The sequence below is a fragment of the Entelurus aequoreus genome, linkage group LG06 (assembly GCF_033978785.1).
Source record: "Entelurus aequoreus isolate RoL-2023_Sb linkage group LG06, RoL_Eaeq_v1.1, whole genome shotgun sequence".
Classification (NCBI taxonomy): Eukaryota; Metazoa; Chordata; class Actinopteri; order Syngnathiformes; family Syngnathidae; genus Entelurus; species Entelurus aequoreus.
In genome coordinates, this window is record NC_084736.1 from 84,738,437 (window position 1) to 84,753,436 (window position 15,000).

Here is a 15,000-nt window from a genome sequence, read left to right on the forward strand (position 1 = left end):
AGTTCCTGGATTTGGGTTACAACCGCCTGCGGAGCCTCACTCGAACAACCTTTTTAGGACTCTTCCGGCTCAAAGAGCTTCATTTGGAGCACAATCAGTTTTCAAGGATTAATTTCTACATTTTCCCACGGCTCACCAACCTGCAGGCTCTTTATTTGCAATGGAACCGCATCCGAACCATAAGTCAAGGCGTACCGTGGACCTGGCTCAAGTTGCAGAAACTGGACCTCTCAGGGAACGACATCCAAACGTTGGACCCCGCCGTTTTCCTGTCCATGCCGAACTTGCAAACGCTCAATCTGGAATCCAACAAGCTAAGGAGCGTGCCCGTGGAAGCCGTGTCGGCGTGGTCTTCAGTGACCACCGTCAGCCTGGCTGGGAACTCCTGGGACTGCAGGCCCAGCATATGCCCGCTGATAGGATGGCTGAGAACCTTGAGGGATGCCAAGGACATCAGCATGATATGCAGCAGTCCTAAATCGGTGCAAGGGGAAAAGGTTTTGGACGTAGTGGCCAACCACTCCACGTGTGTTGACATATATAACGTCTTAACCACCACTGCTCTCATTATTCTGACTTCAAACCCATTTGTGGAGAACACATCTCACCTTCCCCTCCTGAGTGTCAGCCAACGGGCTCATAGTGAGTCACCAGAGCAGACATCTCCACCTTCAGCTCAATGGCCTAACCAGACAGACGTACAGACAGTGAAGGCCACAGCCATTAGCTCGTCATCCCCAGAACCTTCCACCTCGTCCTTCCCGGAGATACCGTTTGAGCATATGGCTTTCCATAAAATCATCGCGGGCAGCGTAGCCTTGTTTTTGTCGGTGTCATTGATCCTCCTGGTTATTTATGTTTCATGGAGGCACTACCCTAACACCATAAAGCAGTTGCAGGAGCACTCAGTCAAACACAAGCGCAGGAAAAAAGGCCGGCGGCAGGAGCAGGACCTTAATTCTCAGTTGCAAGAGTACTATCTGAGCTACCATTCCAACTCTGAGACCATGGACTCGCTGGCCAACGAGACAAGGCCGTGCACATGCACGATATCAGGATCCATAGAATGTGAAGTGTGAGAGCTGCGCTCCTCTTTCAGAGACCAAACGTGACGGCTTTTTCATTGGATGAGGGATTCTTTATTTTTAAAGAAATGGCTTCACGTGACGGAAGTGTTTGCCAGAGATACAGCAACTAGAAATGTGAGGAGAGAGCTCATTATGCCCACGACACATGGAAGCAGGGTTAGGGCAGTGCCAGCCAGGACACCCGCGGAGGACCCAAACTGACCACAAGTCAGCTCTGTACATAGCTTGACCCTTTTGGTCATCACCTGTATCATTATCACACATGGAAACCAACAGAGACGTTTTTTTTTACGTATCGATTTATATTGTGCAAAGTATTTATGATCCCGGTGCATCGTCGAGTATGGAAATGTGTGTGCGTGGGAAGCGAGCGTGCCAAGAGAAGGATTAGAAGAGTTCCAGGCTGTTAACGATTGGCACTGTTCAGCATCTGTCATACCAGGGCGGCAATTACAGGAATCATTATCATGTCAAATTGGGGGAAACAAACACTCGGCTTGGCCTCGTCCTCTTGATGAATGATTCACATTCTGTCTCATTTAGTTTTAAATCTACCTTGTGAATCACCCTGGGTTGGACCAAACACTCAAAACAAAACAAATGGGCCTACCAAAACATTATGACCACTTGCACAATGGAATGAGCCGATACAAGAGAGATCTGTGTACTGATAGACAAGAGAGATCTGAGTATTGATAGACAAGAGAGATCTGAGTACTGATAGACAAGAGAGATCTGAGTACTGATAGACAAGAGAGATCTGAGTACTGATAGACAAGAGAGATCTGAGTATTGATAGACAAGAGAGATCTGAGTACTGATAGACACTTTAATGACTATTAGGGGCCTGATCTACTGAAGGTGTGCAAACTTGTGTGTTAAAAGGTGCAAAGTTGATAGCGACCACATACTGTAGCTCACCTCACCTACTGGATTGTGTCTCTTAAAGCAGGGGTGTCAAACTCAAATACAGAGTGGGACAAAATGTCAAACTGAACAAAGCTTGAACAAATGAACCTTTTAATAGGGACCCAAACAAGTTTTGCATTGAATATTGAACAAGCAAGGCTTATATAACTTTATAGTGACATGCTAAATCCAGTTTCAAATAATAATAATAATAATGAAAAAATATCAATGGCATATCAAATACAATTGAAATAAAAATTGAATGCCTCTTTTCTATTTGCAGCCTTCTGAGGTAAATATCAACATTAACTTTTTCCACAGGCTAATAATACATTTGAAAATAAAATAACAATAATGAATGAATCAAACATTCAAGCCTTGAAGTAGCAAGAGAAAGTGCATGAATAAAACATTAATTATTGCTCAGTTTGCTGCACTGATTTGCTTTAACACTGAATATGGAACATTGAGCAACGCTTATGTAACTTAATAGTGCAAAATCAACTTTCAAAAAACAAACGAGAAAACATCAATGGTATATTAAATACAATTTAGATAAACAATTGAATGCCTCTTTTCTATTTGCAGCCTTCTGAGGTAAATATCAACATTAACTTTTTCCACAGGCTAATAAATTAAAAAAATAAAATAACAACGAATAAAGCAGGGGTGTCCAAAGTGCGGCCCGGGGGCCATTTGCGGCCCGCAGCTAATTGTTTACCGGCCCGCCACACATTCTGGAAATGCTATTGCAAAAATAGAATGAGGTGAAATCTAACTAGAAAAAGTTGCAATGTTGACACAAAGCTGCCATTAAGGCTGTTTTTTTTTATTTTGTCTATCTTTATTTGTCTTTTTTTGGCATTGCTTAAAAAAAAAAAAAAATCAATGTTATAATGAATTATTGACCTATTCAAGGCTCCGATTATTTCAAATATTTCACTTTAAAATGTTTTACACTACCGTTCAAAAGTTTGGGGTCACCCAAACAATTTAGTGGAATAGCCTTCATTTCTAAGAACAAGAATAGACTGTCGAGTTTCAGATGAAAGTTCTCTTTTTCTGGCCATTTTGAGCGTTTAATTGAGCCCACAAATGTGATGCTCCAGAAAGTCAATCTGCTCAAAGGAAGGTCAGTTTTGTAGCTTCTGTAACGAGCTAAAGTGTTTTCAGATGTGTGAACATGATTGCACAAGGGTTTTCTAATCATCAATTAGCCTTCTGAGCCAATGAGCAAACACATTGTACCATTAGAACACTGGAGTGATAGTTGCTGGAAATGGGCCTCTATACACCTATGTAGATATTGCACCAAAAAGCAGACATTTGCAGCTAGAATAGTCATTTAGCACATTAGCAATGTATAGAGTGTATTTCTTTCAAGTCAAGACTAGTTTAAAGTTATCTTCATTGAAAAGTACAGTGCTTTTCCTTCAAAAATAAGGACATTTACATGTGACCCCAAACTTTTGAACGGTAGTGTATGTGGAAAATATTGCATATATTGTGTGGTTGCCATACAAAAACATCAATGTTTTCTTTGGCAAAAGAGCATAAAACAAACAAAATAATAGTTCAAAGGTAAAATGGACAGATATATCTGAAGTTGATGTCCTAACTTAAGTGTTCCATCCATCCATTTTCTACCGCTTATTCCCTTCGGAGTCGCGGGGGGCGCTGGAGCCTATCTCAGCTACAATCGGGCAAACTTAAGTGTTGAAAGTAAAAAAAAAACTAATACAAATGTATCACTTTGAGTGGGGCACCTTTTGCATCCTAAATATATTTAATGGGATTTTATTCATCTTTTCACTGTGATTACTCAAAAATAATAATGAATTAAAATCAATGGTGTCCTTTATTATTGATGTTTTTAAGGCTCTAATGACTTCACATCAAACATTGCTTTCTGAATGTTTCGGGCAGTGGGGGAAATATTGCATATTTCACTTTTATTATCAACAACAAAGTTGTCTTGACAGAAAAGGCATACAACCTTTTTGGTTTTTTAATTTTTTATATCAACCTGAAGTTGATATACTGTAGAGATTTACTGTCATCGTTAAATAAAAAAAATAAAAAAATAATTTGACTTGTTTTTAACATTTTAATGACTTAGACCCTTTATGGACCCCAGGAGCCCTAAAGGTAAAAAAAAAACAAAATCCATATATTTTGTTATGATTTGAAAATGAAAACTATCAAAAAGGTTTTAATTTTTCCGTGTGCAGCCCTAAGTGGAAAAAGTTTGGACACCCCTGGAATAAATCAACCATTCAGGACTTTAAACTGCTCACTTTGCAACAAACTGATCTAATCTGATGTGCCCAAGCCAGATACATGACATCTTTTCTGGGATGCCAGTTCATTCATGTCCGGGCTCAGGTGGGCGGGGTTTGGTGGTAGCGGGGGGTGTATATTGTAGCGTACCGGAAGTGTTAGTACTGCAAGGGATTCCGGGTATTTGTTCTGTTGTGTTTATGTTGTGTTACGGTGGTGATGTTCTCCCGAAATGTGTTTGTCATTCTTGTTTGGTGTGGGTTCACAGTGTGGCGCATATGTGTAACAGTGTTAAAGTTGTTTATACGGCCACCCTCAGTGTTACCAGTATGGCTGTTGACCAAGTGTGATGCATTCACTTATGTGTGTGTAGAAGCTGCATATATCATGTGACGCTGCTTGTATGGAGGAAAAGCAGACTTTGTAGAAGACGCTAAAGGCAGTGCCTTTAAGACACGCCCCCAATATTGTTGTCCGGGTGGAAATCGGGAGACATTCGGGAGAATGGTTGCCCCGGGAGACTTTGGAGAGAGGCACTGAAAATCGGGAGTGTTGGCAAGTATGAGTATTAGCGGAGAGTTTGACACCCAGCTCTTAAATGATCCAAATCCAACTCATTTAGCTTGTCTGCCTTCATGTTTATGCAGAATATATTCTGATTATCAGAACACCCACAACACTTTGAGGAAGCAATGCAAATATAACTATTTAGCACTCGCAATGTGATCCATCAAGGCCAAAACTGTTCTGTGTCTATATTTACATTTTGGAAATAGGCGTGCTAACCGGCAGCGTTGTGGATGTGAGGAAGGAGGCGACGGCTCTGCAAAGACGGACAATAGACGGAGAATCCGCCGTCCTACAATACGTGCGTGTCAACATACTCGGACTGTTAGGAATAAATCACAAATGATAGATGTATCCTTTATTTAGCAATCTCATTTTATGAAAAGACTGATTAAAACAAGTTGTAACTATTTGTGTTGTTGTCTGCTGGCAGGTTTGTTCGGTGGTATTTTTACATATAAGAGATATGTTATTATTATTATTATTATACCTACACCTCACATATGAAAAAAACCTACTGCAATTTGCATTTTCATGGATTCTTGAATGCATTTCGGGATCATTCCGGACGCACCATCACAACACCCGCGCCGCACAGATGACACTTCTTCAGGATATCGCCCTGATAAAGTGTTGTGTGCTGCATACTCCACAACATAACACAACAGCACAGGTTGGATCCTTGAAGCATATGATGTCATGAAGGTGGAGGGGAAGTGAGTGTCTCCATGGTGACGGCCAGTAGTACACACTAAATCCTAATTCCACTACAATCAATTGTACACCCAGTCTTAGTAGATCCCCCACAGCATGCCTACTAATAGTACACACCAGGGTGGTACGCTATATCGGTATTAGTAGAGTAACGCCATACTAATCAATCATATTCGGTACTATACCACCTCTGAAAAGTACCGGTCCCCCGCCCCCCAGTCGACGTCACGTCGTGTCATTGTTGGTTTTATGAGCAGAGGAGCATGTTGGGCAGCGCACACACACAGAGTACTTACAAGCAGACACAGTGTGTAGACAGAAAAGGGAGAATGGATGCATTTTGGTGTAAAAAGTCAAGATAAAGGTGAAGTTATAACACTGAAACACCCTCAGGAAGAGCTGCTTTAACACATGCTGCTAACATCCATCCACAGTGTTTTAGCTACTTCTAAATCACTAATCCTGGTCTCCATGGCGACAAATAAAGTAAGTTTCTTACAAGTAGCATTATCACTGCAGGACGAGGAATAGCTAAACATGCTTCACTACACACCGTAGCTCACCGGCATCACAATGTAAACAAACGCCATGGGTGGATCCACACCTGACATCCACTGTAATGATACCAAGTACAGGCGCGTATCTAGTCGATACTACTAGGATTACATCAATATTTTTTAGCACAACAAAATCTTTTTTCGTTTTTGTTTTTAATGTATATTATGTTTATAAAGTCAGTAAATACGTCCCTAGGACTTTGAATATGACCAATGTATGATCCTGTAACTACTTGGTATCACATCCATACCTAAATGTGTGGTATCATCCAAAACTAATGTCAAGTATCAAAGAAGAGAAGAATAAGTGATTATTACATTTGAACAGAAGTGTAGATAGAACATGTGAAAAGAGAAAGTAAGCAGATATTAACAGTAAATGAACAAGTAGATTAATAATCCTTTTTTACAGATTGTCCCTCATAATGTGTAGAAAATAATAGGTGTATAAATGACACAATATGTTACTGCATACGACTAATTAGGAGTCTTTGTTTGTTTACTTACTACTAAAAGACAAGTTGTCTAGTATGTTCAACATTTTATTGAAGGACTAAATGACAATAATAAACATATGTTTTATCTACACTAAGATATTTTTTGTTAAAATAAAGACAATAATGACATTTTCTGTGGTCCCCTTTATTTAGAAAAGTACCGAAAAGTATCGAAATACATTTTGGTACCGGTACCAGTACCAAAATGTCGGTCTTGGGACAACACTGGTACACACAATTGTATTGTTGGCACACGCTGTTTAGCACTTGGTATTTGGATTTGAGTAAATGAGGCCCAGTGTATAATAGTAGTTTCTAGAGTAGATAGTCACATTATTAGAAAGAGGATTGCAATGTGAAACCACAATATTAGACATGTTGTTACATTCTGGCCGTGCAATTAGAGACTTGATTAATACCACCACCACCACCTGGCGTTTATACAAAGCACAATATTAAAAGAAAACGCAACATAAAACATTTTGTCATTACAGAGAGATAAAAATAATTCTTATGATGACAAAGAACCCAGTGGACTCTTTATGTTCGACGACATCTTTGCTGATATGCCTGAGTGACATTTCTGTCTTTTTAACCATAAAGTTACTTCCCTCGGCCATGGAAGCTCCGCACTGTGCCAAATGTAACTTAAATGTAACTTAAATGTAACTGTGCCAAATGTAACTTAAATGTAACTTAAAGGCCTACTGAAAGCCACTACTAGCGACCACGCAGTCTGATAGTTTATATGAAATCTTAACATTGCAACACATGCCAATACAGCCGGGTTAACTTATAAAGTGACATTTTAAATTTCCCGCCACACTTCCGGTTGAAAAAGCCTTCGGAGGATGAGTATGCGCGTGACGTCAATCATTGAACCGGAAGTATTGAATACAATACAAAAAAGCTCTGTTTTCATTTCATAATTCCACAGTATTGTGGACATCTGGGTTGGTGAATCTTTTGCAATTTGTTTAATGAACAATGGAGGCTGCAAAGAAGAACGTTGTAGGTGGGATCGGTGTATTAGCGGCTGGCTGTAGCAACACAACAAGGATTACTCACTTGTATAGCAGACGCGCTAGCCGATGCTAACCGGCCACCGCACGGATGATCGGGTGAAGTCCTTCGTCGCGCCGTTGATCGCTGGAACGCAGGTGAGCACGGGTGTTGATAAGTTGGGCAGATGATGGCTGGCTGGCGTAGGTGGAGCGCTAATGTTTTTATCATAACTCTGTGAGGTCCGGTTGCTAAGTTGCTAAGTCAGCCTTAGCGTCGTTAGCAACAGCATTGTTAAGCTTTGCCAGGCTGAGATCTATTAACCGTGTAGTTACATGTCCATGGTTTAATAGTATTGTTGATCTTCTGTCTATCCTTCCAGTCAGGGATTTGTTTATTTTGTATCTGCATTTGAGACAGATGCTATCACGTTAGCTCATGCTGATTAGCATGAGCTTCGTCGATGTATTGTCGTGGAGATAAAAGGCACTGACTGTCCATTTCGCGTTCTCGACTCTCATTTTCAAGAGGATATAGTATCCCAGGTGGTTTCAAATACAAATCCGTGATCCACAATAGAAAAAGGAGAGAGTGTGGAATCCAATGAGTCAGCTTGTACCTAAGTTACGGTCAGAGCGAAAAAAAATATGTATTTCACTGCATTCTAGAGGAGGCTACGCCGGATAGTCGAACCTCGGATTCAGGAGGAACAGTGTGGTTTTCGTCCTGGTCGTGGAACTGTGGACCAGCTCTATACTCTCGGCAGGGTCCTTGAGGGTGCATGGGAGTTTGCCCAACCAGTCTACATGTGCTTTGTGGACTTGGAGAAGGCATTCGACCGTGTCCCTCGGGAGGTCTTGTGGGGAGTGCTCAGAGAGTATGGGGTATCGGACTGTCTGATTGTGGCGGTCCGCTCCCTGTATGATCAGTGTCAGAGCTTGGTCCGCATTGCCGGCAGTAAATCGGACACGTTTCCAGTGAGGGTTGGACTCCGCCAAGGCTGCTCTTTGTCACCCATTCTGTTCATAACTTTTATGGACAGAATTTCTAGGCGCAGTCAAGGCGTTGAGGGGATCCGGTTTGGTGGCTGCAGGATCAGGTCTCTGCTTTTTGCGGATGATGTGGTCCTGATGGCTTCATCCGGCCAGGATCTTCAGCTCTCGCTGGATCGGTTCGCAGCCGAGTGTGAAGCGACTGGGATGAGAATCAGCACCTCCAAGTCCGAGTCCATGGTTCTCGCCCGGAAAAGGGTGGAGTGCCATCTCCGGGTTGGGGAGGAGACCCTGCCCCAAGTGGAGGAGTTCAAGTACCTCGGAGTCTTGTTCACGAGTGAGGGAAGAGTGGATCGTGAGATCGACAGGCGGATCGGTGCGGCGTCTTCAGTAATGCGGACGCTGTATCGATCCGTTGTGGTGAAGAAGGAGCTGAGCCGGAAGGCAAAGCTCTCAATTTACCGGTTGATCTACGTTCCCATCCTCACCTATGGTCATGAGCTTTGGGTTATGACCGAAAGGACAAGATCACGGGTACAAGCGGCCGAAATGAGTTTCCTCCGCTGGGTGGCGGGTCTCTCCCTTAGAGATAGGGTGAGAAGCTCTGTCATCCGGGAGGAGCTCAAAGTAAAGCCGCTGCTCCTCCACATGGAGAGGAGCCAGATGAGGTGGTTCGGGCATCTGGTCAGGATGCCACCCGAACGCCTCCCTAGGGAGGTGTTTAGGGCACGTCCAACCGGTAGGAGGCCACGGGGAAGACCCAGGACACATTGGGAAGACTATGTCTCCCGGCCGGCCTGGGAACGCCTCGGGATCCCCCGGGAGGAGCTGGACGAAGTGGCTGGGGAGAGGAAAGTCTGGGCTTCTCTGCTTAGGCTGCTACCCCCGCGACCCGACCTCGGATAAGCGGAAGAAGATGGATGGATGGATGGATGGACTGCATTCTAGTCCGTCACTCTAACGTTCCTCGTCCACGAATCTTTCATCCTGGCTCCAATTAATGGGGTAATGGTCCGAATAGCTCTAGCTGCATTGAAAACAATAGGAAAATATGAGGGAGTGAACAACTGACAACGTCACGCTACTTCCGGTAGGGGCAAGGTTTGTTTTTTATCAGAGACCAAAAGTTGCGAACTTTATCGACGTTGTTCTCTACTAAATCCTTTCAGCAAAAATATGGCAATATCGCAAAATGATCAAGTATGACACATAGAATGGATCTGCTATCCCCGTTTAAATCAAAACAATTCATTTCAGTAGGCCTTTAAATGTTACTGTGCCAAATGTAACACGCTTAAATGTAACACGCTTAAATGTAACACGCTTAAATGTAACACGCTTAAATGCAACGGACAACTCCAAATTTCAACTTTGCAGCATCATGTGAGGCTACAGAATCAATATTGATGTAATACTGACAAAACATTAACAAATTGAATGAAATATATTATTTTCATGATCCAACTGAAATGTATTGAGTGCAGATTAAGATGAAGCTACATACTTTTTATGGGACTTGGCTTGCCAACAGTTTTGTTCTGATTAACCAATCAGAGGATGAAAAACTGCTGATGTTATGGTTTTCCTGCTGGCAGGCTCTGAAATCTGATAGTTTGAAGAAATAGCCTCGTTACTTTTGTAGTTTCAGTGACACGGGCCAGCACTAATCATTCTGGGCAGATTTCATTGACATGGCAACTCATAAAAGCTGAAATCTGATTGGACAAAAACATCTAATAGACAAATTGGGTCAGTTCTGAATAAATATTAAGTTAATAATATAACGACACATAAACATCCATCCATCCATTTTCTACCACTTGTCCCAACAATTTCAATAAAATACATTATGTTTGCCCTTTTTATTTACAATTCTAACTTGAATGTATTGTGTGCAGATTGCTAGAGACTTTTTCAGTTTATGGAACTTGGTTTGTCGACAGTTTTGCTCTGATGAACTAATCAGAGGGCTGTAAAAATGCTGATGCTAACACAGCTTTGCTGGCGGGAGTTCAAATTGTTTCAAGAAGCAGCCTCGTTGCAATTTAAGTTTCAGTGACTTCTGCTTCTGAAGATTTCATTGACATGGCAACACAGAAAGTCAAGTCTGACTGGATGGGAAACAAAATGAACATGTACTGTTAGCATAGCCAAGAGACAGGCTACAATGGGGGTCTGCAACCTGCGGCTCTTTAGCGCCGCCCTAGTGGCTCCCTGGAGCTTTTTTCAAAAATGTATGAAAATACGAAAAGATGGGTGAAGAAATAAATGTTTGTTTTAATAATGTTTCTGCAGGAGGGCAACATGACACAAACCTCCCTAAATTGTTATAAATCTCACTATTTATATTAAACATGATTCTCTGATGAGAGGATTTGGCCAGCGCCGTTTTGTCCTACTAATGTTGGTGGTCCTTGAACTCACCGTAGTTTGTTTGCCTGTATAACTTTCTTCAACGATGCCAGAGAAAGACATATTTTATGCCACTCCTTCTTTGTCTCATTTTGTCCACCAAATGTTGTATTCTGTGCGTGAATGCACAGAGGTGAGTTTTGTTGATGTTATTGACTTGTTGGAGTTCTAATCAGGCATATTTGGTCAGTGCATGACTGCAAGTTAATTGATGCTAACATGCTATTTAGGCTAGCTGTATGTACATATTGCATCATTATGCTTCATTTGTAGCTATATTTGAGCACGTTTCATTTCCTTTACTTACGTCCTCTGTGTATTTAATTTATATTTGCATGTCTCATGACACATTATCTGTATGTAATATTGGCTGCATTTCTCATAGTTGTTTATGTGCCATGTTGTTCCAGACCACAGCAAATGTTACCCAGCTTGCATAAATTGTTATAAATCCATTCGAAGAAGACAGCCTGCCGTTTCCTTAAACTTGGACACACACATTTATACCTTTGGTCATTCTAAACTAGTCATTTAGAGGAGTTCTTACCCTGTGAGAAGTTTTACTAATGTTTTCCAATGTCGTAGAATAAATATTACATTTCAACATTTCTGTCAACAAAGATTTGTGTCAGCCTGCGACACATAGTCATTTTGATAGTAGGCTATTATAGCTAATATATACACTTACATTATGTGTTGACGTCATTATAACACTTATAGAAGGCTTTTAATTTTTCGGGGCTCCAGACAGTTTTTTTGTTTGTATTTTTGGTCCAATATGACTCTTTCAACATTTTGGGTTGCCGTCTCCTGCGCTACAATATGAAAATAATAGACTGGAATAAATGAATCCAATTGAATTGAAGAAATGCAAGAATGGAAGTAGTAAATGTAGTTTGTGAGGCCAACAGACAACACCTTGCTGGCCCTGATTGAGCCTCCATTAGTCCAAGTAAGACCTGTGTGCATGTGCCATTGAAACCGGGCCATGGCGGTCCTCGTAAAAACTCCAAGTCAAGATACAGTTCTTGCATTAGTGTGCAAGTCATTCTAATGTTGTGGTGGATTTGTCATCGTATTGATCGTATTGATCCTCTTTTCCTTACGCCTATGTATTTGTGTAAAGACAAAACAAATGTGGTTATTAGGCATTATGTGTGCAACCTTGTAATAAAGAAAAGTGCTGAGGATAAAAATGTTTGCAGGTGACAACATTGATTAGCTTGTGCAGAATTTCACTTCTCCTCTGTTCTCTCTTAGCTGCAATAAGACTGAACACAGTATCAATTACACACACACACACACACACACACACACACACACACACACACACACACACACACACACACACACACACACACACACACACACACACACACACACACACACACACACACACACACACACACATGCAGGCACAGGGAGTGTATTATGGATGGTTGAGGTGTGTAAAGACCGGACTCCGCATGGTCAGTGTTGACCATCAAATCCAGCATGTCTGTGTAGACCAGGGCCGTCAAAGTCATTTTAGCTCAGGAGCCGCATGGAGGAACATCAATTCCCAAGTGGGCCGGAATAGTAAAATCATGGCATGATAACTTAAAAACAAAGACAACTCCAGGTTGTTTTCTTTGTTTTACCCTGGCCAAGAATAGAACCAGCACATCATGTGTCAGGACGAGGAGTTTTACGCAGCTTACTGCGAGATTTGTTCTCCCGGGATGCAATCGGACTAGACCGGACAAAGCTTGAAGGTAGGAACATTATTTAATCTCTCTAAAACTCAACAAAGTACAAAACAAAAAGGCGCACAAGGCGAAGGCACAACTTAAAGAACGAAACAAAAAGGTAAACACTTAGCCTGAACTATGGACGTAAACAAACAAGACTTACTGTGGCCTGAAAGGAGCAGCATGAACTATGGTATCTCATGAAAACAAGTAGTAGAAAAGATCATCAATGTCGCCAGGACGACTAACTGGCAAAACAGGCTTAAATAATAGTCTCTGATTAGAGCGGGTGCGTGATCCGAACACATGAGGCAGGTGGAACTAATCAGTCGTCATGGAAACTCAAACAAACAAGGGAGCGCAAAAACAGGAACTAAACTAAATCAATCAATCAATCAATCAATGTTTATTTATATAGCCCTAAATCACAAAAGTCTCAAAGGGCTGCACAAGCCACAACGACATCCTCGGCACAGAGCCCACACAAGGGACGTCGATGTGAATGACTATGAGAAACCTTGGGGAGGATCGCATATGTGGGTAACCCCCCCTCTAAGTACAGTCCCTAGTGGATCCAACATAACAGTGAGAGTCCAGTCCATAGTGGGGCCAGCAGGAGACCATCCCGAGCGGAGACAGGTCAGTAGCGTAGAGACGTCCCCAACCGATGCACAGGCAAGCGGTCCATGAACAAAACATGATCTGGACCACGGATCATGACATTATGAAAACGTACAAATCACAACTAATCCTCTGGACAAAACACTTCAAATTTGTTGAAAATTCTGAGGAAATTGGCGCAGCTTGAAAACCCCAATGAGCTTAGACTTGGTCTCAGTGTGTCTACAAAGCCAGGATTCAACTTGAAGTCACAGTCTTTGTGGGATTGAACAAAACACACAACATGTAAACTCTTGTAGGTATCAAACACCTCCTTTGTCATGTCCACGTATCCATCCAGTGCTAACTCAACAAACCGTAAGAAACGGAGGTCAAAGTTAAAGTAAAACTACCAAAGATTGTCCCACTATTCAAAGGGGTTAAGTTCACTTTTCTGGTGTTTGACAGAGACATTTTGGGGCAAGGAGGGTCCTAAATGACCATGTGGTCCAAGCAGAAGACATAAAACAGCAGGTTTTAAGTTTCATGTGGGTCTAGGACAGAACTGGGCAAATGAAGGCCACATGCAGCCCATTAGGCTTTTCCATCTGGCCCGCCGGACATTCCCAAATAATTGTTTTAGATCTTTAAGATGGAAAGTGTAGCTGCCATTATGATGTGCACTCATGTTTTATAATATACGGAAGTCTTCAACTATACAATATTTCAATGGTTGGAATCTGCTGTTTTGCATTATATACTAGTTACTATGGTAATCTAATTAGTTACTATGGTCATCTAATTAGTTATTATGGTCATCTAATTAGTTACTATGGTAATCTAATTAGTTACTATGGTCATCTAATTAGTTACTATGGTCATCTAATTCACAGCACCTCAGAAGAGGTACCAAGCAGTGTGGGTGTGGAGCGTTTCCACAGAGTGTTTACAAAGCAGCCAGCCTTAAATGGGGGGGGGGGGGGGTTCTCGTTTTTAGCTGTATTTGTTGCATTTTTGTTGCGTTTCGCTTGATTGTAAAATATGTGGATGGAGAGGGGGTGTGGCGTTCATACATTGTCAATATTCAGTGTTTTATCCTTCATAGTTAATATTGTAAATCCCACATTCTTTATTTTCATGTACATTCTGGGTGTCTCATTCAGTCAAAAAGCTTGAAAATCCATTCCATTTTTTAAGGCAGTCCATCATAATGTTTTTAGCAATCTATCAGACATTATTGTGAGGTTTTGTATTAGTGTTCCTAAAAATCACATATTCCGGCCCCCAAGCACATTTTTTTCTCTACATTTGGCCCCCAAGTCAAAATAATTGCCCAGGCCTGGTCTATGAGGAGGAGCCACAGTCACCCTTTGCTGTGTACCTCTTGCTTGGCCCCGGTATAAACTGTTTCCTTGCCTAACAGAATTGCTATTGTGACATCCAGTGGACACATTTAGAACAGCGGTTTCTTTTTGTTAAAAAAATAAATAAAGCAGCTCATTTTTATACTTGGCAAACTCATCACGCGGGCCGGATAAAACCTATTCCCCGGCCTGGCCGTACATTTGACACTCCTGGTGTAGATTCTTTGTTGTGGGCTCCAACAACGGTGTAAATTTAGGAAGCTCTACACTGACAAAGTTAGACTTTTA

General features: G+C 41.7%; 1 protein-coding gene across 1 annotated transcript in view; it reads left to right on the forward strand.

Annotated features, from left to right (window-relative positions):
• The window catches only part of lrrtm4l2 (leucine rich repeat transmembrane neuronal 4 like 2), a 6,027-nt gene extending 855 nt beyond the window's left edge, over nucleotides 1-5,172 (forward strand). The window contains exon 2 of the mRNA XM_062049718.1: nucleotides 1-5,172. This exon is cut by the window's left edge and continues 534 nt beyond it. Within this exon, the coding sequence (XP_061905702.1) occupies nucleotides 1-1,079 (1,079 nt within the window). The 3' untranslated portion in view covers nucleotides 1,080-5,172.
• Nucleotides 5,173-15,000: the final 9,828 nt, after the last annotated feature.